Source organism: Dendropsophus ebraccatus, chromosome 12 (genome assembly GCF_027789765.1).
Source record: "Dendropsophus ebraccatus isolate aDenEbr1 chromosome 12, aDenEbr1.pat, whole genome shotgun sequence".
Lineage (NCBI taxonomy): Eukaryota > Metazoa > Chordata > Amphibia > Anura > Hylidae > Dendropsophus > Dendropsophus ebraccatus.
Window position 1 is genome coordinate 11,914,550 of NC_091465.1, and position 26,474 is coordinate 11,941,023.

Below are 26,474 nucleotides of genomic sequence, written 5' to 3' on the forward strand. Positions count from 1 at the left end.
AGATGTTACCTGTCAGTAAGCAGATCCTTAACCAATGATCGCCTTCTCTGTCATTGCATCTGGGTGATTTGTGGCTTCTTCTACTGGTAGGAATAAAAAAAATTCTTTGCTGCATCTATTATATGCTTGGCTTTTATTCTCTAAGAAAATTCTTCCATCTTGTCTCCACACCCAACAGCCCAAACATATGAAGAATACAAGAAATTGTTGTCACATGCAGTACACAACTAGGACCTGCCTGAAATTCCCACAGCTCCTGTAATGTTGCTGCAGCCTCCCTGCCCAGTTTTCTTTTTGTCTTTAATATATGAGATCTACTTCTTGGTAACATCATCCACCCCTTGATAGCGGTCTTCACTGTGCTCCACTGTATATCTAATGCCTTGAGACTTCTCCTGACTGATATGTTTCATCAGTGAGAACCCTATGATGTCTTGTAGCTGGTTACAGATTATGGCTTCTGCTGTAAAATGTCAGGAACATCCTACTAGAACAGCAGTGTATAGGAGAGGGATCAGATTAAGCTAGCAGATGGCAGTGTTATCTTTGGCTGGTCTCCCTGAGATCAGTGATCTGTTTCTCTTTTGGCTTTACTGTAAATTAGGGGGATATGGCTAAAAAGTACATTATAATTTTTTTTTTTTAATTTATGGATGACTTTTTGGATTATTTTTGCTAATTAGTGTTATAGTGGTGGTAGTAGTCTAGTAGATGAGCGGTATAAGTAGAGTTTTAGTGGATGAGGGCTGTAGAAGTTTAGTAGTTGTGGAGTGTAGTAGAGGTATTGTAGATGAGGGGTGGAGTGGTAGTAGTAGTAGTAGTAGTAGTAGTAGTTTTAGTAGATGATGGGACAAGCAGTAGTAGTGGGAGGTAGTTGTAGTTACGGGGAGGCGTAGTAAGGACGGGGCACTGTCTGGTCCCTACCTGCTCTCCAGTGATGATGCTGTAGGTCTCTCTCCTTCTGTGTGTGGGTGGGAGAGGTTAATTGGACAGTGCTTCATTAGATAAGCAGGGGGCGCTCTCCCTACTGGGGCTGCAGCTCTGGCCCTTTGCCTACTGACCGTTGGTAACTGCATCACACAGGCCCTGAGCTCCGCTGCTTCCTCGGCACTTCCTTTTTTTAAATTAAGGGTGAATTAGATTTTGATCACCCAGCCCTACTGTAAATGATGATGACTTATACTGACTACTCTATAATACAAGTGTAAATCCCATCCCTATTACAAGAGGCTGTTCACACTATGCAACCACGTTATTTTAAATAGTTAGTAATGTTGATTTTGACACATGTTCCTCAAGTTCAACCACGGGAAGGGAATGGAATAAGGTGAAAGGCGTTGGATGATGGGTAAATGCTATAGTTATTCATATAGTTATATAATTCTCATGGTGGAGACATCTTCTCGCCTCCGGCAACTGAACCCTTTTTTTTTTTTGCTTTTCTCCAGGCGGAGGCAGTGCCCCTTTCTCTGTTGGGGGTTTACATGGAACATCTTTTCCCCATATTTCCTATAGGGGCCGTTTATATACGTCTCAAGGCTAAAAAATGTAACTCAATCTCTCCTCATAACTAAGATGCTCCATTACCCTTATTAGTTTAGTTGCCCGTCTTTGTACCCTCTCCAGCTCTAGGACGTCCTTTCTATAAATCGGTGACCAGAGTTGAACAGCATACTCCAGATGAGGCGGCACCAAAGCTTTATAGAGCGGTAATATTATATCCCTGTCCCGAAAGGCCAGGCCTGTTATATACATGACAATATCCTGCTGGCCTTAGAAGCAGCTGACTGACATTGTGTGCTGTTCTGTAGTCTATTATCTACAAGTATACCCAGATCCTTCTCCATCAGCGACTCTCCCAGAGTAACACCCCCCAGGCCATATGATGCTGCAGGTTATTACTCCCCCCAGGACATATGATGCATAGAAGTTATTATGCACTGTAGGACATATGATGCTGCAGGTTATTACTCCCCCCACAACATATGATGCATAGAAGTTATTATACACTGTAGGACATATAATGCTGCAGGTTATTACTCCCCCTAGGACATATGATGCCTGTGGGTTATGTGTGTGTAATAGGGCCCTAAGTCTGTTATAAAACCTGTTACAGACTAAACTTTCTTAACACATAGACCTAGTGAATTGATAGATCTGTTCTGGGCATATGCAGTGGCACCACGATCATGTGACCGATTCCTGATGAACAGACTTATTAAAGGGTATATGTGCTTCCGTCACAATTTCACACCACTCTCTTCATTTAAGCAGCTTGGAGTTAACTTGTCCCTTCAGCAGAGAGAAAAACCCTTCACTTCTAATAAGTCAGAGAAAACTGAGCTGCAGCTTCCAGCTTTTTCCGTGATCCTGTGAGAGGGGAGAAGAAACAAAGGTTGGAACGTCAGACTGATTGACAGTACTGTGTTGAGGGACATGGGATGTCTGGACGGCAGGAATTCAAATGGATATTAAAGTATACCTGTACTTGACCATGTGTTCTCTGCTTCTATAGCAGACCACAACATAAATCTATGTATCTATAGAAGAAGAGGTGGACGGCACCACCCAAGCAATCTCCAACACCTGGAACTCGGGCTGGAAACAGGTAGCTCAAACCGCCAGGACAACAGTTCAAAGTGGTACTCCGCTTAAAATAGAAATGTAATGGGACTATAGCAAGAAGAAAGAAGCAGGCACTCACTGATAATGTGTGTCTTCTGGTCAGTTTATTGGAGGTTTACTTCATACATGCAGGGAGGGGGAAGTGTGGAGAGAACACGTCTTCACAGGTAGACTACAATTGTTTCACACGATGACGTGCTTATTCTGGTCTACGGATGACCGTAGACTGGAAGAAACACGTGATCGCGTGAAACAATTCTAGTCTACCTGTGAAGACATGTTCTCTCCACACCCCCCCTCCCTGCATGTATGAAGTAAACCTCCAATAAACCGACCAGAAGACGCACATTATCGGTGAGTGCCTGCTTCTTTCTTCTTGCTATATACACATAATCGATAACCACAAGCACCCTTGGGGTCGTTCGAACCTGGGCACAAGTCATTTGATTAACAGTGGCTGAGTCCTGGAAAACATGGATATGGCCTGGTCGTAGAATGTTGTCAAACCCGCCTAGATCCATCATAGAGACCACTGCCCAGCCTGAGCCGCATGTGGTAGGAATGTCCGTTCTTCCCCCATGACTCCTTTGGTACGCAGCCATCATCGCTCCTTTATGGATGAAGTTTACATTTCCTATAAGTCGAGACTTTGTCAATATTAAAATCGCAGGGAAATGCTGAAATATTTAACAGTCAATTACGGAGCAGTAAGAAGCAGATCGTTCCTGCGGGGGATTATTAACCTTCAGTCCGTGAGGCGACAGAATAACCAGATTCAATTTACTCTCCTATCATAAAACCCTATGAAAATGAGCTGTATTAATGAGAGTTGTGGAGCAGCGGGGGCCGCACACGGCTGTCGTCACGCTGCACCGCCGCGCTGTCTAATAGAAATCCCTCCCGCTGTAATAGCACCGCCACACGGGGATTTACATTCTGAGCACCTTCCAGTTCTTACCGCCTCCAACAGTGAGCAAAGATTATTACTGGGAGGATGAGGAGCCAGATTCTCCATGGGATTTGGGGTCTCTGGATGTAACTATCTTGCTGCCGGTCTGATCAATTATCATTCCAGCCGGATCTAGTGTCCACGCATGATGAGTAGGATTGAGATCTAGGTAATATGGAGGACGGGTCACCACCTTCATCTCTTTGTCATGTTCCTCATTCCTAAACAATGTCTGAAGAGTGGCATTACCCAGCTGACCGCTGCCATGAAGGGGGGGGGGGGGGGGGGGGGGGCTCAGAGTGTTCAATGGTTAGGTAGGTGGTTTGTATCACAGTAACATACACATGATGCCAGGACACAAGGTCTTCCCCCCCATAGTACATAGTGGTGCCATCTCTCTGGTGACCCATCAGACCAGGCTCCTCCATCATCCAGTTCCTGTGCCCGTTGTACACACTTTCGGCTGTGGACAGGGGCCACATGGGCTGTGACCGGTCTGTAGTGCCCCATACACGGTGAGCTGCCATGTCCTAAGTGATCGGACTCCTTTCTATCATAGCCAGCGGGACGTTTTTCAGCAGTCGTCTCTACAGCAGCTCTTCTGTAGGATGAGATCAGACACAGAAACAAAGAAGATTGTCGGCAGAAGAAGACCACTGGGTCCATCTAGTCGGCCCTTTTAGTATTTCCCTTCTTATTATCTTAGGATAGATATATGTATAAACCAGGCATGTTTAGATTCTGCTATTGTAGATTTACCAACCACATCTGCTGAAAGTATCTACTACTCTTTCAGTAATGTAATATTTTCTCATGTTGTTTCTGATCTTTCCCCCCGTAACCTCTCACTGGGTCCTTGTGTTCTTGAGACCATTTTTTTTTTTTTTTTTTCAAAAATCCCTTCCCTCCTGACCCTTATTTAGTCCTGTAACATATATAAAGGTTTCCATCATGTCCCCCTTTCTTTTCCTCCTCCAGACTATACAGATTCAAATCATTAACGGGGTACTCCAGCAGGGGGGGGGGGGGGCTATTTTGGGATCTGGACGGGGAGAAGGTGGCTGAGAGAAAAGACGTCCACTCACCTCCCCGGTTCCAGTGGCGGGTACCGTATCGCAGCGCTCCGGTCCCCGGTTTCCGACCACTTCCTGGTGTCTGGTGCGGGCTCGAGACGTGACGTCTCAAGTCCGCTCAGCCAGTCAGTGACGGAGGTGGGATATATTTCAAGTCCACTCAGATCCCGCCTCTGTCACTGGCTGGCTGAGCGGACTTGAGACGTCACGTCTCGAGCCCGCACCAGACACCAGGAAGCGGCCGGGGACCGGAGCGTTGCGATACGGTACCCGGCGCTGGATCCGGGGAGGTGGACGTCTTTTCTCTCAGCCACCTCCTCCCTGGCCAGATCCCAAAATAGCCCCCCCCCCGCTGGAGTACCCCTTTAAGTCTTTCCTGATATGGTTTATGCCTCTCACCCTCCACCATTTTTGTAGCCGTCTCTGGAAACCGCTCTATTTTATCAATGTCCTTTTTTAGGTGAGGTCTCCAGAACTGGAAACAGTATTCCAGATGTGATGTCACTAGATCTCTATACAAAAGGACGCTGGTTGACCTCAGGGAGATCAACCAAAACACCGCAGAGACACCATCACGTGTCTCAATGTCAGTGTATTCTAGAACATTGCCCCCTGGGAAATCAAATATGCAAAAGAACACTGCAGAGACACCATCACATGTCTCGACGTCCGTGAACTAGCCAGACCTTCCCTCCGGGAAGGAACAACCAAGCCAAAGGCGTTCTCCAGTCAAGGAAACCACCTCAGCAAGGTATCCATCCACAGACAGCTGTTTCGGGGTTTTTGCCCCTCATCAGTGTGGAGTAGGTTTCTGGCTAGTGGGAGCAATGACTAGTAAGTGCATGCAAAAGGACGCTGGTTGACCTCAGGGAGATCAACCAAAACACAGCAGAGACAGCATCACGTGTGTCAACGTCAGTGTATTCCCTGAGGTCAACCAGCGTCCTTTCGCATGCACTTACTAGTCATTGCTCCCACTAGCCAGAAACCTACTCCACACTGATGAGGGGCAAAAACCCAGAAACAGCTGTCTGTGGATGGATACCTTGCTGAGGTGGTTTCCTTGACTGGAGAACGCTTGGTTGTTCCTTCCCGGAGGGAGGTCTGGCTAGTTCACTGACGTCGAGACGTGATGGTGTCTCTGCAGTGTTCTTTTGCATACTAGATCTCTATACAGCGGGATCACAATCTTCCTCTTCCTACTGATTATACCCCTAGCTATACAGTCCAGCATACCATTATATATACAGCCCAGCATACCATTATATATATATATATATATATATATATATATATATACAGCCCAGAATACAATTATATATACAACCCAGCATACCATTTTATTTATATATAATGATATGCTGGGTTGTATATATAATTGTATTCTGGGCTGTATATATAATGGTATGCTGGGCTGTGTATATATATATATATATATATATATATATATATATATATATATATATATATATATATATATATATATATATATATATATATATATAGCCCAGCATAGTCAGACTGAAAATAAAACACTACTACCTGCAGGACATACAGCAGCTAATAAGTATGGGAAGACTTGAGATTTTTTAGTAGAAGTAAATAACAAATCTATATAACTTTCCGACACCAGTTGATTTGAAAGAAAAAGATTTTCGCTGGACAACCCCTTTAAACCTTCAAAAACTGTGCAGCCAATAACTGCGATGGTAAAATATATACAGTTTAACATACTAATACTAATAACTGGTGCACACGGCCCCCTGGGCTCCCTCCATCTGCTCCTATGTATAGGCAGCCTCTGCTCCTCTCTCCCTCCAGGTATACAGCACAGAGAGGCGATGGCTTCTCCTCCCTGGCAGGCGTCTCTGTTACTGCACTTGTAGCTGCCGCTGGTTTTCCTAGAGATGCTGATGCTCCGCGAGCCCCATCCCTGGATGGAGGAGAAGTTTACTGATCTGCTGTGACGTCACACTTTGAGGAAGGGTATAAGAAGCGGAGGATTCCTGCTCCTCGGCTCATTCCTGCATCCTTCTTGCTCTCCTGTGCACAGTGTCTGAAGATGCTTCTCCTGGGCTCTGCGGGGACCGTGCTGGTGCTGCTGGTCTGGGGGGCCAGGGGTCTCTCCCAGCCATACGACACCAGGATGAGACTCGGTCACAACCAGGTGAGTCTCATCCATCATCACCCACATTGCTCATCCAGGAAAGGTTTAACCCGAGCTGAATAAATTCTCCAGGTTATTATAAGCTCCATTAACCCTATAAGTTCCATGGGGGGGATTTATCAAACATGGTGTAAAGTGAAACAGGCTCAGTCGCCCCTAGCAACCAGTCAGATTCCACTTTTCATTCCTCACAAACACTTTGGGAAATGGAAGGTGGAATCTGATTGGTTGCTAGGGGCGACTGAGCCAGTTTCACTTTACACCATGTTTGATAGATCTCCCCCATATGTCTCAGAGCGGACTGAGTACCTGGATAGGCTGTTACCTGGTGACCCCGCCGCATCCTTACCGGGGATCTTGTCTACATGGAGACAATTGTCTCCAACACAGATAGACGTCTCACCGGGAACAGGTCGCCCACTTTCTGGCCGTTGGATTCTTCCAACTTTTATTGCACTTCAGATTGTTGTAAAGTTTCTTACCCGGTGTCATAAGATCCCGACATGTCATCTAGTAGTGATCAGAGACTCCAGGTAAGGACCATCCCGGCCCCTCCATGGCTCCACCACCTGTGTCCTCTCATCCCATCATCCTCCTCTCCGGAGGTCTTATATATTGGAGAACATTTCACAAAGGAGCAACAGCTGCGAACCTGAACGAGTACAGAGGTGTATATACAGGGGGTACAGAGGTGTATATACAGGGGGTACAGGTAGGAGGTACAGAGGTGTATATACAGGGGGTACAGGTAGGGGGTACAGAGGTATATATACGGGGGTACAGGTAGGGGTGCAGAGGTGTATATACAGGGGGTACAGGTAGGAGGTACAGAGGTGTATATACAGGTAGGTGGTACAGAGGTGTATATACAGGGGGTACAGGTAGGTGGTACAGAGGTGTATATACAGGGGGTACAGTTAGGAGGTACAGAGGTGTATATATGGGGGTACAGGTAGGGGTGCAGAGGTGTATATGGGGGGTACAGGTAGGGGTACAGAGGTGTATATACGGGGGTACAGGTAGGGGGTACAGAGGTGTATATACAGGGGGTACAGGTAGGAGGTACAGAGGTGTATATATGGGGGTACAGGTAGGGGTACAGAGGTGTATATGGGGGGTACAGGTAGGGGTACAGAGGTGTATATACGGGGGTACAGGTAGGGGGTACAGAGGTGTATATACAGGGGGTACAGGTACGAGGTACAGAGGTGTATATATGGGGGTACAGGTAGGGGTACAGAGGTGTATATAGGGGGTACAGAGGTGTATTTTTACGGGGGTACAGGTAAGGGTGCAGAGGTGTATATACAGGGGGTACAGAGGTTTATATACGGGGGGTACAGGTAGGGGTAAAGAATTGTATATACAGGGGGTACAGAGGTGTATATACAGGGGGTACAGGTAGGGGTAAAGAGGTGTAGCTACAGGGGGTACAGAGGTGTATATACAAGGGTACAGGTAGGTGTACAGAGGTGAAGCTACAGGGGGTACAGGTAGGGGGTACAGAGGTGTAGATACAGGGGGTACAAGTAGGGGAACAGAGGTGAATCTACAGGGGTACAGGTAGAGGTTACAGAGGTGAAGCTACAGGGGTTCAGTTAGGGCTGCAGAGGTGTATATACAGGGGTACAGGTAGGAGTACAGAGATATAGATACAGGGGGTACAGGTAGGGGTGCAGAGGTGTAGCTATAAGGGGGTACAGGTAGCGGTGGAAGAGGTGTAGCTATAAGGGGGTACAGGTAGAGTTGCAGAGGTGTATATACAGGGGTACAGGTAGGGGTACAGAGGTGTATCTACAGGGGTCCAGGTAGAGCTGGGGGTACAGGTAGAGGTGTAGCTACAGAGGTACATGTAGGGGGTGCAGAGGTGTATATACAGGGGGTACAGGTAGGGGTGCAGAGGTGAAGCTAAAGGGGGTACAGGTAGGGGTACAGAGGTGTATATACAGGAGGTACAGGTAAGGGGTACAGAGGTGAAGCTACAGGGGTTACAGGTAAGGGGTACAGAGGTGTATATACAGGAGGTACAGGTAGGGGTGAAGCTACAGGGATACGGAGGTGTATATACAGAAGGTACAGGTAGGGGGTACAGAGGTGTATATACAGGGGGTACAGGTAGGGGTGCAGAGATATAGCTACAGGGGTACAGGTAGGGGTGCAGAGGTGTATATACAGGGGGTACAGGTAGGTGTGCAGAGGTGTATATACAGGGGGTACAGGTAGGGGTGCAGAGGTGTATATACAGGGGGTACAGGTAGGGGTGCAGAGGTGTATATACAGGGGGTACAGGTAGGGGTGCATAGGTGTATATACAGGGGGTACAGGTAGGGGTGCAGAGGTGTATATACAGGGGGTACAGGTAGGGGTGCAGAGGTGTATATACAGGGGGTACAGGTAGGGGTGCAGAGGTGTATATAAAGGGGGTACAGGTAGGGGGACAGAGGTGTAGCTATAAGGGGGTACAGGTAGGGGTGCACAGGTGTATATACAGGGGGTACAGGTAGGGGTGCAGAGGTGTATATAATTAATAAAGGGGGTGCAGAGGTGTATATACAGGGGGTGCAGAGGTGTATATACAGGCAGGGCCGCCATCAGGAATTTTTGGGCCCCATACAGCCCAAATGTCTGGGCCCCCCTACCAAAATGGGGGACATATTATTTTTTTACAGTCCAAAATATTTGCTGATTTACAAACCAAAATATAATGTACGCTACCTTTTCTGCAATCTCTGATATGTCATAGTAACAGTTATCAGTATTGCAGTGTGTAGTAGTACAGGTAGACAGTACATGCTGGGAGTTGTAGTGTAGTCGCAGGTTAGCTGTCAGTACATGCTGGGAGTTGTAGTGTTGTCACAGGCTGACAGCTAACGTGCGACAGCACTACAACTCCCAGCATGCACTGACAGCCTATGACAACACTACAACTCCCAGCATGCACTGACAGCCTATGACAACTCTACAACTCCCAGCATGTACTGACTGCCTGTGACAACACTACAAATCCCAGCATGTACTGAAAACACTACAAATCCCAGCATGTACTGACTGCCTGTGACAACACTACAACTCCCAGCATGTACTGACAACACTACAAATCCCAGCATGTACTGACTGCCTGTGACAACACTACAAATCCCAGCATGTACTGACTGCCTGTGACAACACTACAACTCCCAGCATGTACTGACAACCTGTGACAACACTACAAATCCCAGCATGTACTGACTGCCTGTGACAACACTACAAATCCCAGCATGTACTGACTGCCTGTGACAACACTACAACTCCCAGCATGTACTGACTACCTGTGACAACACTACAACTCCCAGCATGTACTGACTGGCTGTGACAACAACACTACAAATCCCAGCATGTACTGACAACCTGTGACAACACTACAAATCCCAGCATGTACTGACAACCTGTGACAACACTACAACTCCCAGCATAAACTGACAACCTGTGACAACACTACAACTCCCAGTATTTACTGACAGCCTGTGACAACACTACAACTCCCAGCATGTACTGACTGCCTGTGACAACACTACAACTCCCAGCATTTACTGACAGCTTGTGACAACACTACAAATCCCAGCATGTACTGACAACCTGTGACAACACTTCAACTCCCAGCATGCACTGTCAGTACATGCTGGGATTTGTAGTGTTGTCACAGGTTGTCAGTACAAGCAAGGATTTGTAGTGTTGTCACAGGCTAGCTGTCAGTACATGCTGGGAGTTGTAGTGTTGTCACAGGCTAGCTGTCAGTACATGCTGGGAGTTGTAGTGTTGCACCAGCTGGATACACACAGAATGGGAGAATCCTCTCTGACACCACATGACAGTCCTCCAGCTCCCAGCATGTCTACTAACTCAGCTCTGCTACACCGGCCCAGCACATGTTCCTCTCAGGTATCTCTCCCGCCTGACCTCTTCAGTGTACGGGAGTCGGGAGGAGACATCACCAGTGCGGGTGACACTGGGGGAGCATGATCCCAGCATGTGCGACAGCATGGGACACACTGCCCGCTGGACTCACAGGACACGCTCACCTGGCCGCCATGTTTGAATTAGGCAGCACCAACAGCTGCAGTATCCCTGTCAGCAAACAAGCGCGCTGTCATGAACTCTTCATCACATGAAACTGAGGAGCCTTCCCATGAATTGCTCCGCGGGATGAGGTGATGGGGGCGCGCAGCGGTTCTGGTCTCCTGGGGGCGGGCAGGCGAGCGGCCCAGCAGTGGGTGCCCTGACCTGCAGGAAGAGAAGCTTGCCCGGAGTGCTACAGCTCCCTCTGCAGGTCAGAGCAGACTTTTCACATACACACATGCATTCACACACACATTCATTCACACTCACATACATACATACATTCACTCTCACACATACATACACTCACACATACATACACATATACATTCATTCACTCTCACACATACATACACATATACATTCATTCACTCTCACACATACATTCACTCTCACACACACACATTATATATATATACACACACTCCCAAACATACAAACAGGCACTTACATTTCATTAGGAAGCTCCTTACATCTTCCCAGCACCTGCAGATCCTCTGTCCTCCTCCTTCTCACCGGCACCAGCTCCCCCGCCCCTCCCCCTCCTCATCTGCACGGGGCAGGAAGGAGTCTGTGAAAGCCAGGTGAGTGGGGGCCCCGGTAACATCTCCACACAGGGGAGGGAGCAGGATCCCCAGACTGCAGTTTAGTGAAAAGAACAGGTCTGTAAAGGTCGGTTCTTCTCACTAAGCATTGCAGTGTCCTGACAGCAGCACCGGGCCCCCCTCTGTGAGTCACCTGGCCCGGGCCCCTTACAGCACTACCGGCAATACTGCCCTATCGGCGGCCCTGTATACAGGGGGTACAGGTAGGGAGACAGAGGTGTATATACAGGGGGTACAGGTAGGGAGACAGAGGTGTATATACAGGGTACAGGTAGGGGGACAAAGGTGTAGCTATAAGGGGGTGCAGGTAGGGGTGCAGGTAGGGGTGTAGCTACAGCAGGACACACACAAACTCTCTCTATGATGATGGAGGACCCCAGTAATATAAATGACACATGGCAGGAGGTGGTGTTTTCTGTTTGGATCCTCTATATACAATTCCATCAGAAGTGACAGGGGGAAGAGCACAGCGTGTAGCTTCTTCCCATCACATTATGGACACCACAATGGAGGCCGGAGATCCCTGTTAGAAGTTAGTGTGTTTGTTGGGTGATGTAGGTGTCTGAGTGATCTGGTACAGGAGGCCATGATGCCGGCAGTGCGTATAGATATAGATGCAGCTGTATACATCCCTTTAAGTGGGGATGAAGCCTCATGGAGACCATATTCTGTCCCTTTTTGGCAGATTCCCCCTTTAAGCCCCTTTTTACAATATCTGCATAGAAACAATCGTAATATTAGGGTGTAGATAGCGGTGAGTGAGGACGTCATACGGCTCCTGTCCTCGGACTATACACATAATAGACAATAGATGGGATTATTTCCATGAGATTTGTCTCTATAATGGGAGGAAATGTCCGTCCTGAAAGAGCTAAATAGAAGTAAAGGTAAAGTTACATACATGCTCCATCTAGTCCGCCTCATATTATTACCCTTCTTATTATCCTAGGATAAGAAATCGCTATATACCAGGCAGGTTTACATTCACTTATGTGTCACTGTGCTGCCACCTACAGGCACAAATAATTACTTTGTATTGCCACCTAGTGGGCAAGAATAGATAACACCAAATATGTGGTACGTGGTCACCTAATAGCAATGCATGGGATGACACGTGAAATATACCACCATGCTCTCCACTGCCCCCTAGTGGTAATGAATTTGTAATGTCTATTTAGAATAAATGATATGGAACCTCCATTATTCCTCATTGCCAGCAGGATGTTGAACAGGGTCCAGGGTTAAAGGGGGACTCCGGTGTTTTCAAATCAACTGGTGTCAAAAAGGTGAATAGATTTGTAAATTGCTTCTAATAAAGTCTCCAGTCTGCCGTACACATATCTATACACACCGATGACATCACCCTCCCAGTACTTATCAGCTGCTGTAGGCCCTGCAGGAAGTGTTGCATTCTCTCAGTGCTCTCTGCTGCCACCTCTGTCCATCTCAGGAACTGTCCAGAGCAGTAATAGTAATCCCCATAGAAAACCTCCCTGCTCTGCACAGTTCCTAACATGGACAGAGGTGGCAGCAGAGAGCACTGTGTCAAACTGGAGAGAATACATCACTTCCTGCAGGACATACAGCAGCTGATAAGTACTGGAAGGGTGATGTCATCATTGGTGTGTATAGATCATCTGATGTACTGTATATTCCCTCCATTACTCCTGAGGGGGCCCCCATAGAGTTGTGGTGAAGAGGAGTAGACGCTGTGAGTCATCTCTGTTATTCCTCCTCCCCGTCTCTCGGGGGGTGCAGATAATTTGAGGTGCGGAGCATTAACAGCTGGTAGGCGATTAGCGGGTCTCCTGGTGGCGAAGCCCCCGCGCCTCTAATTGACTCCAGCTAATGTAAACCAGAATGTGGTGTTTATACAGGGAAATTGAGGCCATTACTGCGACCATGAGGGACGTCTGCTATTAACTCCAGATAATGAGACTCACAGAGCACGTCACTGTGTCACGGCCAGACCTAGGGAGAACAATGTGTCCATTACTAGTCACAGCCCCTCTAGTGTCTTATAGGGGGGCTCCTCATTATGGAGCTTCATCACTATTTATAGAAAAGGTTTTACAATTAATTCATAAAAAATTAATAGAAGAAAATAGAAAAAAAACATGAAAACTGAAAAGTGATACAATGGTATCCAGTGTAGACAATGCTCTGTGAGCTCTACAGCCTGATCCTCAGACTGATACATTGTACATTGTAATCCTGCTGTTAGCTGAGAAGTGATACAATTGTATCCAGTCTAGACAATGCTCTGTGAGCTAAACCTCCTAAACTCCAGTCTTATACATTGTACATAGCTAGTCCTGCTCTCAGTTGTATCCAGTGTAGACAATGCTCTGTGAGCTAAACCTCCTAAACTCCAGTCTTATACATTGTACATAGCTAGTCCTGCTCTCAGCTAAATCCAGTCTAGACAATGCTCTGTAAGCTAAACCTCCTAAACTCCAGTCTTATACATTGTACATAGCTAGTCCTGCTCTCAGCTGTATTCAGTGTAGACAATGCTCTGTGAGCTCTACAGCCTGGACTAATACATTGTACACAGCTAGTCCTGATCTTACCTGTATCCAGTGTAGACAATGCTCTGTGAGCTCTATAGCCTGGACTCCAGTCTGATACATTGTACATAGCTAGTCCGGCCCTCAGTGATACAACTGTATCCAGTGTAGACAATGCTCTGTGAGTTCTAGACTGATACATTGTACATAGCTAGTCTGGCTCTCAGTAATACAATTGTATCCAGTGTAGACAATGCTCTGTGAGCTCCAGACTGATCCACTGTACACAGCTCATCCTGCTCTGGACGTTATTCTAGTCTCACCCCACATGTCTCCTGTCCTAGGAGCTGGGTAAGATGCAGGAAGATCTCCTCCTGAAGCTTCTCTCGGGATGGACGGACAGCGCGGAGAGCAACTCCCAAGAGATGGAGCGAGCGGCTGCCGACAACCTGGACGCCAAGCTCATCCCTTCCCTGAAGTTTCCCCAACGAGAGCGCAAAGCTCCCTGCAAAAACTTCTTCTGGAAGACGTTCACCCTCTGCTAGTCGCCGACCGAAGAGACGGAGCCGATTTATAATGTATAGATTGTGTGAGCGATACTGGACTGTACATACCATTGCATTGTCTCCCCGTGGCCTGTGGGTTTCCATATTAAACCAAAAGAGTCGTCCAGCAATAACTGTTTGTATTGTGGTTCTTTGTGGACATTACAAAGTCAGTCAGTCAGTCAGTCAGTCACACACATAGGGACACGGACTGGATATTTGCCACTTGGAGTGATGAGGTTACATGGCTGGAGCTTACATGGTCAGCCGTGTAATCGAAGAACAATTCAATCACCAGCTCAATGTGGCTGATATAAGAGAACAATGCATGATGGTTTTTCAAATCAACTGGTCCCAGCAAGTGCCTGAGATTTGTAATTTACTTCTATTGAGAAATCTCCAGTCTTCCAGTACTTATCAGCTGCTGTATGTCCTGCAGGAAATGGTAGATTCTTTCCAGTCTGACACAGTGCTCTCTGCTGCCACCTCTGTCCATGTCAGGAACTGTCCAGAGCAGCAGCAAATTCCCATAGAAAACCTCTCCTGCTCTCCAGACTGGAAAGAAGAGACCACTTCCTGCAGGACATACAGTAGCTGATAAGTAATTGAAGACTTTTTTAAAGAAGTAAATCACAAATCTCTAGCACTGTCTGGCACCATATAATTGTTGTTTTGTGACAACCCCTTTAACTACACATCAGCATCGATAACCTTCATCCGTGCTGAATTACAAGTAGTAGAAATAAAGCTCTCTTGTTTCTCATCAAATACATTGCCTTTCTGGACGTTATTTAAAGGGGAAGTCTGGCAAAAATATTTATTAAAGTATTGTATTGCCCCCCAAAAGTTATACAAATCACCAATATACACTTATTACCTTTTTCCCTGAACTTATTACTGCATCAAGGCTTCACTTCCTGGATAACATGGTGATGTCACTTCCTGGATAACATGGTGATGTCACTTCCTGGATAACATGGTGATGTCACTTCCTGAAAACATGGTGATGTCACTTCCTCGATAACATGGTGATGTCACTTCCTGGATAACATGGTGATGTCACTTCCTGGATAACAGCCACAGCCCGCACAGCTCTGAGAGTTGGGTCGTGACATCACCATGTTATCCAGGAAGAGACATCACCATGTTATCCAGGAAGTGACACCACCATGTTATCCAGGAAGTGACATCATCATGTTATCCAGGAAGTGACATCACCATGTTATCCAGGAAGTGACATCACCATGTTATATAGGAAGTGACATCACCATGTTATCCAGGAAGTGACATCACCATGTTATCCAGGAAGTGACACCACCATGTTATCCAGGAAGTGACATCATCATGTTATCCAGGAAGTGACATCACCATGTTATCTAGGAAGTGACATCACCATGTTATATAGGAAGTGGCATCACCATGTTATTCAGGAAGTGACATCACCATGTTATCCAGGAAGTGACATCACCATGTTATCCAGGAAGTGACATCACCATGTTATCCAGGAAGTGAAGCCTTGATGCAGTAGTAAGTGCAGGGAAAAAGCCCTTTATAAGCATTTCCCGTAATAAGTGTATGATGGGGATTTGTATAACTTTTGGGGGACAATACAATACTTAAAAAAACAAAAAAAATTTGCCAGACTTCTCCTTTAAAGGGATCATCTGATTTAAAAATACTCATAATAATAATTTAATAATTTTTATAATAATTTTTATTTATATAGCGCCAACAGATTCCGCAGCACTTTACAATTCTGGGGGTACATACATAGACAAAAAATCAACATTACAGAGATACATATAATTATCCATACATGAGGAGTGAGGTCCCTGCTCGCATGCATGAGCTTACACACTATCAGGAGGGGGTGCGAGACAGAATGGCAGAGGGGCAAAGTGCATCGTTGTTCTTATGGTCCAGCCATCTTTATAAATAAGGCAGTGCGGGTAAGGGGGGGTAAACCTGTCACCAGCCAATGCCTGCATACTCATGGATATGTATGAGATTGCGGAGGGTTCGACCTCCGGGCCCCCTGGGGATCTCTGTATCGGCACCCTGATTCCTTTGTTTTGAATAGAGACACCAGAAAGAGAGCAGAGTACAGCCCTCTATTTGTAATATCTGGCCTCACAAACGGGAGGGGGATCCTGCTCCCCTTTATCTGTTTTGCACACTGTAACGCCCCAATGGGTGCGGAGCCACCATATTTTCTTGCCAATTTGACTTTGGGCCAAGGAGGCAGAGTCTTCTCTAGTTTTTCATCCTTTATTCTGCTCCAGGATGCTGACGCTGGACTTCTGCGGCTGGAGGACACCTGATCGTTACCATATGATTGGTCCCAGTAAGGTAAGGACTGGCCTGACAGCCCCAGTGCCGAACACTGCGGACACAGTCCGAGGACAGGCCGATGCAGCAGGCCAGGAGCTTACTGAAGTAGCAGAAGACACAAAGCAGATCCAGTAGGTGGCGCTGGTCTATAGCAGAATATTCCACCCAGCAAAGGTAAAGGCCTCAGGGGGTGATGTAGCAGAGCTGGAAATGTTCATGTAGCAGAGCTGGAAGTGTTCAGGTAGCGGTTAGCCAGTTACAGGTACCAGGTCAATGTGGACGGTCTGAGGGTCCTATTACACAGAGCGATTCTTAACGACTAAAAATAAATGATCTCAAACGAGATTTTTCGATCGTTGCCTGCATCGTTACCGATGTGCATGCAGCCTTTGTTTAAACACCATACATTACCTAGCATGTTGCAGGTCTTATCCTGCACTCCTTCTTCCTCCCGGTCCCGCGCGCAGCAGCAGCTTCGGTGCGGCCTGTCTGAGCTGACAGACCGCTCAGCCAATCACTGCCCGCAGCGGTCCTGGCCAGTGATTGGCTGAGCGGTCTGTCAGCTCAGACAGGCCGCACCGAAGCTGCCGCTGTGTACGGAACTGGGAGGAATAAGGAGCGCAGGAGAAGCCCTGCAACATGTTTAGGTAAAGTGTTGTGTTTGTGGAATTGTCGGTCGCCGGCCGCGCAGCGATGTGCGGTCGGTGCCTTATGATTTTAGGTTTGAACCTAAATAAAGGATCAGCCGATGACACGAGCATCAGCTGATCATTGTCTATATTCCACGGAGGGATAATTGGCCGAATCGGGCGGATTTGTCCGATTATCGCTCCGTAGAATAGGCAGCTTAGGCACAAGTAAGTGGCTAGAGCAGCTTAAGGGTGTTTTCAGGCTTAGAAAAACATTTCTGATTCCTTCCAGAAACAGCACCAATCTAATCCTTGGTTTGCGAGCGTTTTTTGTCGCTCAGTTCCATTGAAGTGAATGGAGCTGAGTTGTAATACCAAACACAACCTAAAGACAGGGATGTGCTGTTTTTAAAAGAAAGTAGCTGTGCTTTTACTAATCCTGGATAACCCCTTTAATTAGGTTATAAGCAGTGGTAGGTAGAGGACACATTAGCAAAGCATTCACCGGCCCTTTAAGTTGCAGCCAGTTCACATGTGCGACCCCTAGAGGCCAAACCTGGATTACAGCCATGGTGGAAGCAGCGGGAGAGTGACCAGAGGAGGAAGCAGCGGTGGGGAGGTGATGCAGTATACGCAGCCCGGCAGCCATTTCAGTCCCTGGGCAAGCCAGACCAGATCCCGTCCAATTAGATACAGTCACCACAGGTGACCCCAAGCGAAGATGACGAAGAGGCAACGTAACTTAACGTGTCACCCCGCAAAGGGGTTGATACCATATGCCAAATATTTGTTTTTAGAAAATTTGCAAAAATGTGTTCTATGTGTAGAGATGACGGAGATTATAACTAAAGAGAATAAACTAGAGAGAAGGAGAGAGGTGTTGGCCGTGATCCCATCCGCCATCTGTTCTGCCTCAGTCTTACGGGCAGGGGCTGCAGATTCAGGTCCACCGCTCCCACCAGCTTCTTCTCTCTAATGTCACCTGCAGATGTGAAGCAGAACCAACCAGCCGTGACTCTGTCGCTCATCACTGGGTGGGATGTCTAATGAGTCTTGATGGTCCCCGGGAGAAGCTGATGAGGCCCCCCTCCCCCGGTCCAAGCTGATAATTACATTTCACAGGCGAGAGATGAGATGTCACAAAGGAACAGTAGCGGAGCCGAAACGCGTCGGCCGGTTATATGGAGCGCTGTAAAACGTACTGTAACAATCAGTGAAACGTCCCACATCTGAAAAACAGAAATAACAGACAAATGTGGTAACAGTGTCCCAATACCAGTGGCCAGGGTAGGAGTCATTGACTCTAGCGCCCCCTACAGCATCTATGTGCCCCTAGACATTAGGTGGGTATCTATGGTAAAGGTTCCCTAACATCCACCATCAGAAATTTACTCCAGATCCAGTTCTCCTTGGAGATAAGTGGCTTCAGAGGGTCCGACAGCCACTTATCCCCCCCCCATTCTAATGTTTGGCTGAACTGACATGCAAATGGAGCGTCAGCACTAAAACTTTACCAACTCTTTGTTGTTCTATTAGTTTAGAGTTCACTCATGTCACATACTCATTTATTGAGTCTCCTTCATGGTGCACAGCGGGGGCGTAAGTAGAAATGCCTCGGCCCTATAGCAAACTTTCCATTGCCCCCCCACTCCCCCCAGCTACACACACAAATGGGCACACTACATACAATAGATACACAAATACACCCAAGTACCCTCACTTGTTATGTAGGGAAGCTCTGGGGTGTTCAAGTTCATTACAGTGCCTCCTCTTCCCCTGCAGCAGCAGCTGTCAGTGTGCGACTTCTTCACCCCTCCTCCACTGTTCCGACATCAGAGGGGAGCAGAAAGAAGTCTGAGCTCATAGTGGGAGGGGCCCGGGTTACAGGGGAGGGGGCCCTGTCTCTCTGCACCTTTCTGAATGTCATAATCACTGTCTCTATATAGTAAGCTGGAATATATCCAGCTTACTGTACAGAGCTTGTGACTGGGATGACAGGAAGGAGTATACTAAGTAGCTGGGCTCAGGGAACTTCTAAGCTAGCCTGGCCTTGTAGCAGCCGATATGGCTGCTATAGTGGTAGTTAGTTACACCCCTGGTGCACAGCTATTTTTCATTATCTCCAGTTCAAGGGTAGGGAACAGAATAGATACCAGTGCTCATCTCTGCTATGGCATGACATAGTGCTAGTGCACCTGTACAGTATACTACTATAGATGAAGGGAGAATGGGTTACTGATGCACTGGGACTGCAATCTGCTATGTGAGCAGAAATGAAAGGTTAGGCGGCACGGCAAAGAAAGGGTTACAATAGACACCGAACTACTGCTGCTGGGAAGCTAAAGGGAGAGGGAAGGGGGAAACCACAGCACTGTGCACACACACTGGTACACTAATATTTACACAAGGGACAGCTGCCCTGCTTTTTATGTGTGGTCATGGATAAGAAGAAAGCCTTGGTTTTATAAAGGTATGTATAATCTGGAGCAGGCAGTTGGCCGTCACAGTTGTTCTCATGCTCCCTCTATATCTCCTGCACATAGCACATGAAAAGATTCTCCCCCACTTCCTGTGTCCTGTCCTGATCTACCTGTTACCAGAGACTGATTTGCCCTGACAACAGGCAGTGGACGCAAATTGCACAGAAGTGAGACACCTAGTGGCCAAGACTTTGGAGCTGTTTAAAGAGTCATTTTTGGAAGTGATTTACAAATAAGTTACAGATCGCATATAGGTGATCACGGGGAGGAATAGATGAATTTCTAGGAAGGAATGGAGAAGAAGAATGACAAGTTATTAATATATTAGTGCTCAATACAAAACACTGCTGAGTGTGCAGACTGCTAGGATACAGCAGAGAACTTTCTTGGTGCAGTTATTTATCGATCACTAATGGCCATGCTGTTCTATGGGCTGTTTCCTGCAGGTTTTCTGCAACTTTCATGTCTGCACAGCCACTAACAATTGAGAAAGTGGGGAGAAGCTGTACAAGTTTAGTACTTGGCAGATGAGACAATATACAGGAGCCCTAATAAGAATGATGAGGTGTGAGCGGGCCGCCCGCGCCCCTCACCATTCATCCATCACTTCACATTTCAGCCGATTATAACGCCGTTTACCCGCAGAGAAAGATTAATCTGATTTCATGGAGAGTTATGTCCCTGTCCTCACCTGTAATAAGCCCCGGATCGCTTCCCCGCTCTGCTATTTCACCCATGACAAACCCAACTAAGCCTGGTAATAAGGAACACGGCATAGTACAAGGATGCGGATATATTATGGATATACGATATTACGTGTTACACTGTATCAGTCATCTCCATGCAGAGGAGGCAGCGGTGACAGATAAGCATTACCGGTCCTGTAACACCGCTACCGGCACACCCCATATCACCCCTTACACCCCATACCACTATAAAAATAGTGTGTAGTGCTTAAAGGGGGTTATCCAGCAAAATTGTTTTCTTTTAAAAAGTTAGAAAGTTTAGAAAGTTAGATAGATTTGCAATTTTAAAAACTCCAGTCTTCCAGTACTTATCAGCTGCTGTATGTCCTGCAGGAAGTGGTGTATTCTCTCCAGTCTGACACAGTGCTCTCTGCTGTCACCTCTGTCCATGTCAGGAACTGTCCAGAGCAGGAGAGGTTTTCTATGGGGATTTGCTGCTGCTCTGGACAGTTCCTGACATGGACAGAGGTGGCAGCAGAGAGCACTGTGTCAGACTGGAAAGAATATATCACTTCCTGCAGGACATATGTGGTACTCGGCCAGGGATGGTCGTGTTGTGACGCCAGTGCTAGTTTACCTGCTGGTACCTGCTTTGTAGTGTGTGGCCAGTTTGTGTCCCCAAGATGGTCGGTGACCTGCCGGGCTTGTTCGGGTCCCTTGGGTTCTTATCACAGTAGTCCTGAGTGGCAATTGACCCACCCGGACTATCAGTACCCACAGAAAGGGGAAAAATAACCCAAGGTGTGCAGTTAGTGTGCATGGGTGCTGGTGCGGAGGAAAGGATGACTGAGTCCCAGTGATATCGAAAATAAAACAGCTTTTACTGGACAGTCTCTCAGTAGTACAATGCACTTTAGCAGAATAGATAGATCTTCACATAAACCTTAGTGCTGAAACGTGTTGTGCTTGAGGAGGTGCTCAGAGAAGAAAAGTAGAAGAGAGGTAATTGTAGCGGTACCTGTGTATAGACTTTGGTCTGACCTCCTTACGCCCTACAGTGTTGAGTGACCCATCCTAATAGGATGATATAAGCCCCAGCCGTGGTTACCTGGGTGAAGCTAAGTTCCCTGAGGTGTCCCAGTTACCTGCACTGCGAGATAGGATACATAGACCTTCCTTGATAGCTTTGTCCTATCCAGTATATACAAGATAAGGCCGCAGCACTCTTGTATTGCTATATATCGGGTGCCAGCTGTCCCACCTGGGTCCACCGGTGTAGTACAAATATTCCACAAGAAGGATACGACTGGAGCACTCACAAATAGTGTAGAAACGGCCCCCACCGCTGTGTGTAATCTGGTACTCTAGGCCCCCACCGCTGTGTGTAATCTGGTACTCTTGGCCCCCACCGCTGTGTGTAATCTGGTACTCTAGGCCCCCACCGCTGTGTGTAATCTGGTACTCTTGGCCCCCTCCATGTGTGTAATCTGGTACTCTTGGCCTTCATCGCTGTGTGTAATCTGGTACTCTTGGCCCCCACCGCTGTGTGTAATCTGGTACTCTTGGCCCCCTCAATGTGTGTAATCTGTTACTCTAGGCCCCACCGCTGTGTGTAATCTGGTACTCTTGGCCCCCTCCATGTGTGTAATCTGTTACTCTTGGCCCCCATCGCTGTGTGTAATCTGGTACTCTTGGCCCCCTCCATGTGTGTAATCTGGTACTCTTCACCCCACCGCTGTGTGTAATCTGGTACTCTTGGCCCCCACAGCTGTGTGTAATCTGGTACTCTAGGCCCCCACCGCTGTGTGTAATCTGGTACTCTTGGCCCCCTCCATGTGTGTAATCTGGTACTCTTCACCCCCACCGCTGTGTGTAATCTGTTACTCTAGGCCCCACTGCTGTGTGTAATCTGGTACTCTTAGCCCCCACCGCTGTGTGTAATCTGGTACTCTTGGCCCCCACTGCTGTGTGTAATCTGGTACTCTTGGCCCCCACCGCTGTGTGTAATCTGGTACTCTTGGCCCCCACAGCTGTGTGTAATCTGTTACTCTTGGCCCCCACCGCTGTGTGTAATCTGGTACTCTTCACCCCCACCGCTGTGTGTAATCTGGTACTCTTGGCCCCCACTGCTGTGTGTAATCTGGTACTCTTGGCCCCCACCGCTGTGTGTAATCTGGTACTCTTGGCCCCCACAGCTGTGTGTAATCTGTTACTCTTGGCCCCCACCGCTGTGTGTAATCTGGTACTCTTCACCCCCACCGCTGTGTGTAATCTGGTACTCTTGGCCCCCACCGCTGTGTGTAATCTGGTACTCTTGGCCCCCACCGCTGTGTGTAATCTGGTCAGGGGTGATTCTAGCCTCTCTGCTGCCCGAGGCGAACTATAGAATGACGCCCCCCCCCCCCCCCGTCAATCCGCCCACATTATAATCCACTACTGCCCCCCCCACTGCTGTCCCCAATAAACATAATGTTTGGTCCCTTGCTGCACAGAGGATGTCAGGAGAGGAGGGGGCTAATCCTATAGGAGAGGTCCCAGCAGCACAGAGGATGTCAGGAGATGAGGGTGCTAATCCTATAGGAGAGGTCCCAGCAGCACAGAGGATGTCAGGAGATGAGGGTGCTAATCCTATAGGAGAGGTCCCAGCAGCACAGAGGATGTCAGGAGAGGAGGGTGCTGATCTTTTAGGAGATGGTCCCCCTCTTCCCCCCTTATAGATGGTCCCCCTCTTCCCCCCCTTATAGATGGTCCCCTCTCCCTTATAGATGGTCCCCCTCCCCCCCCCTTATACATGGTCCCCCTCTCCCCCCTCCCTTATAGATGGTCCCCCTCTTCCCTCTCCCCCTCCCTTATAGATGGTCACCCTCCCCCCCTTATACATGGTCCCCCTCTTCCCCCCCCTTATAGACGGTCCCTCTCCCTTATAGATGGTCCCCCCCTTATAGATGGTCCCCCTCTTTCCCCCCTCCCTTATAGATGGCCCCCCCTTATAGATGGTCCCCCTCTTTCCCCCCTCCCTTATAGATGGTCCCCTTCCCCCCCCCCTATAGATGGTCCCCCTCTTCCCTCTCCCCCTCCCTTATAGATGGTCCCCCCCCCTTATAGATGGTCCCCCTCCCTTATAGATGGTCCCCCTCTTTCCCCCCTCCCTTATAGATGGTCCCCTTCCCCCCCCTATAGATAGTCCCCCTCTTCCCTCTCCCCCTCCCTTATAGATGGCCCCCCCCCCTTATAGATGGCCCCCCCTTATAGATGGTCCCCCTCTTTCCCCCCTCCCTTATAGATGGCCCCCCCCTTATAGATGGTCCCCCTCTTTCCCCCCTCCCTTATAGATGGTCCCCTTCCCCCCCCTATAGATGGTCCCCCTCTTCCCTCTCCCTTATAGATGGTCCCCCCCCCTTATAGATCGTCCCCCTCCCTTATAGATGGTCCCCCTCTTTCCCCCCTCCCTTATAGATGGTCCCCCTCTTTCCCCCCTCCCTTATAGATGGTCCCCTTCCCCCCCCTATAGATAGTCCCCCTCTTCCCTCTCCCCCTCCCTTATAGATGGCCCCCCCCTTATAGATGGTCCCCCTCTTTCCCCCCTCCCTTATAGATGGTCCCCTTCTCCCCCCTATAGATAGTCCCCCTCTTCCCTCTCCCCCTCCCTTATAGATCGTCCCCCTCTTTCCCCCCTCTTTCCCCCCTCCCTTATAGATCGTCCCCCTCTTTCCCCCCTCCCTTATAGATCGTCCCCCTCTTTCCCCCCTCCCTTATAGATGGTCCCCCTCTCCCCCCCCCCCCCCCCTGCACAGCAGATAAAACAAAAAACAGCACACAACTCACCTGCCCTCCGTTCCCCCGTCGAGCCTCTCTGGTCTTGTCCCGGCTGATGTGCGGCTGCCCGGGGTGTCCCGTCCTGTCCCCGGCAGCGCGCGCAACAGAGAGCTCCCCGTGCGCCTGTGGCTGTGACTTCCGGCGCACGGGGAGCTCTCTGATGCGCGCGCTGCCGGGGACAGGACGGGACACCCCCGGCAGCCGCACATCACCCGGGGGACTAAAGGCTGCATTCCCACGTTCCGTGATCCTGACGGATCACGGACGTGGAATGCATGTACTGGAGCCCCCCCGCCCCCGGGCAGTATCTGTAATGAGATGCTGGGAGCGGGGGGGACTGTATTCATAAGCGCCGCACTGTAGTATCAGCACCGCGCGGCTGATTCATTACAGCGCGGCGCTTATGAATACAGTCCCCCCCGCTCACAGCATCTCATTACAGATACTGTCCGGGGGCGGGGGGGCTCCAGTACATGGTACAGTCAGTGGCGGATTATAATGTGGGCGGCCGCCGAACCGCTCATATTATAATCTGCCACTGAATGCCGCCCCCATGGTGACAGCTAGTGGCGCCGCCTGAGGCAGACGATTCAGGTCGCCTCATGATTGCGGCGCCCCTGAATCTGGTACTCTTGGCCCCCACCGCTGTGTGTAATCTGGTACTCTTCACCCCCACCGCTGTGTGTAATCTGGTACTCGTCGTCCTCACCGCTGTGTGTAATCTGGTACTCTTCACCCCCACCGCTGTGTGTAATCTGGTACTCTTGGCCCCCACCGCTGTGTGTAATCTGGTACTCTTGGCCCCCACCGCTGTGTGTAATCTGGTACTCTTGGCCCCCACCGCTGTGTGTAATCTGTTACTCTAGGCCCCTACCGCTGTGTGTAATCTGGTACTCTTCACCCCCACCGCTGTGTGTAATCCGGTACTCGTCGTCCCCACCGCTGTGTGTAATCTGGTACTCTTCACCCCCACCGCTGTGTGTAATCTGGTACTCTTCACCCCACCGCTGTGTGTAATCTGGTACTCTTGGCCCCCACCACTGTATGTAATCTGGTACTCTTGGCCCCCTCCATGTGTGTAATCTGTTACTCTAGGCCCCCACCGCTGTGTGTAATCTGGTACTCTTGGCCCCCACCGCTGTGTGTAATCTGGTACTCCTGGCCCCCACCACTGTGTGTAATCATTTATTCTAGGCCCCCACCGCTGTGTGTAATCTGGTACTCTTGGCCCCCTCCATGTGTGTAATCTGTTACTCTAGGCCCCTACCGCTGTGTGTAATCTGGTACTCTTCGCCCCACCGCTGTGTGTAATCTGGTACTCTTGGCCCCCACCGCTGTGTGTAATCTGGTACTCTTCACCCCACCGCTGTGTGTAATCTGGTACTCTTGGCCCCCACCGCTGTGTGTAATCTGGTACTCTTGGCCCCCACCGCTGTGTGTAATCTGGTACTCTTTGCCCCCACCGCTGTGTGTAATCTGGTACTCTTGGCCCCCACCGCTGTGTGTAATCTGGTACTCTAGGCCCCCACCGCTGTGTGTAATCTGGTACTCTTGGCCCCCACCGCTGTGTGTAATCTGTTACTCTTCACCCCCACCGCTGTGTGTAATCTGGTACTCTTCACCCCACCGCTGTGTGTAATCTGGTACTCTTGGCCCCCACCGCTGTGTGTAATCTGGTACTCCAGGCCCCCACCGCTGTGTGTAATCTGGTACTCTTCACCCCCACCGCTGTGTGTAATCTGGTACTCTTCACCCCCACCGCTGTGTGTAATCTGGTACTCGTCGTCCCCACCGCTGTGTGTAATCTGGTACTCTTGGCCCCCACCGCTGTGTGTAATCTGGTACTCCAGGCCCCCACCGCTGTGTGTAACCTGGTACTCGTCGTCCCCACCGCTGTATGTAACCTGGAGGCCATGACCAGGAGGTGGTGCTAAGTTACAAAGGTCACAAGACAGCTGGAGTA

The 26,474-nt window shown here is 48.8% G+C and overlaps 1 protein-coding gene across 2 annotated transcripts; it reads left to right on the forward strand.

The window, feature by feature from the left end:
* The first annotated feature begins 1,454 nt into the window (after window positions 1–1,454).
* LOC138769715 (somatostatin-2-like) lies at window positions 1,455–14,691 on the forward strand. Of its 2 annotated transcripts, XM_069948346.1 has the most exons (4): window positions 1,455–2,395; window positions 2,516–2,608; window positions 6,469–6,814; window positions 14,369–14,691. In XM_069948346.1, the coding sequence occupies exons 3-4, from the start codon at window positions 6,710–6,712 to the stop codon at window positions 14,567–14,569; spliced, it is 306 nt and encodes a 101-aa protein (XP_069804447.1). In that variant the 5' UTR covers window positions 1,455–2,395; window positions 2,516–2,608; window positions 6,469–6,709; the 3' UTR covers window positions 14,570–14,691. The 2 variants fall into 2 exon arrangements, with proteins under 2 accessions (XP_069804447.1, XP_069804448.1); XM_069948347.1 differs by lacking the exons at window positions 1,455–2,395; window positions 2,516–2,608 and having other exon boundaries at window positions 6,451–6,814.
* The last annotated feature ends 11,783 nt before the right edge of the window (window positions 14,692–26,474 follow it).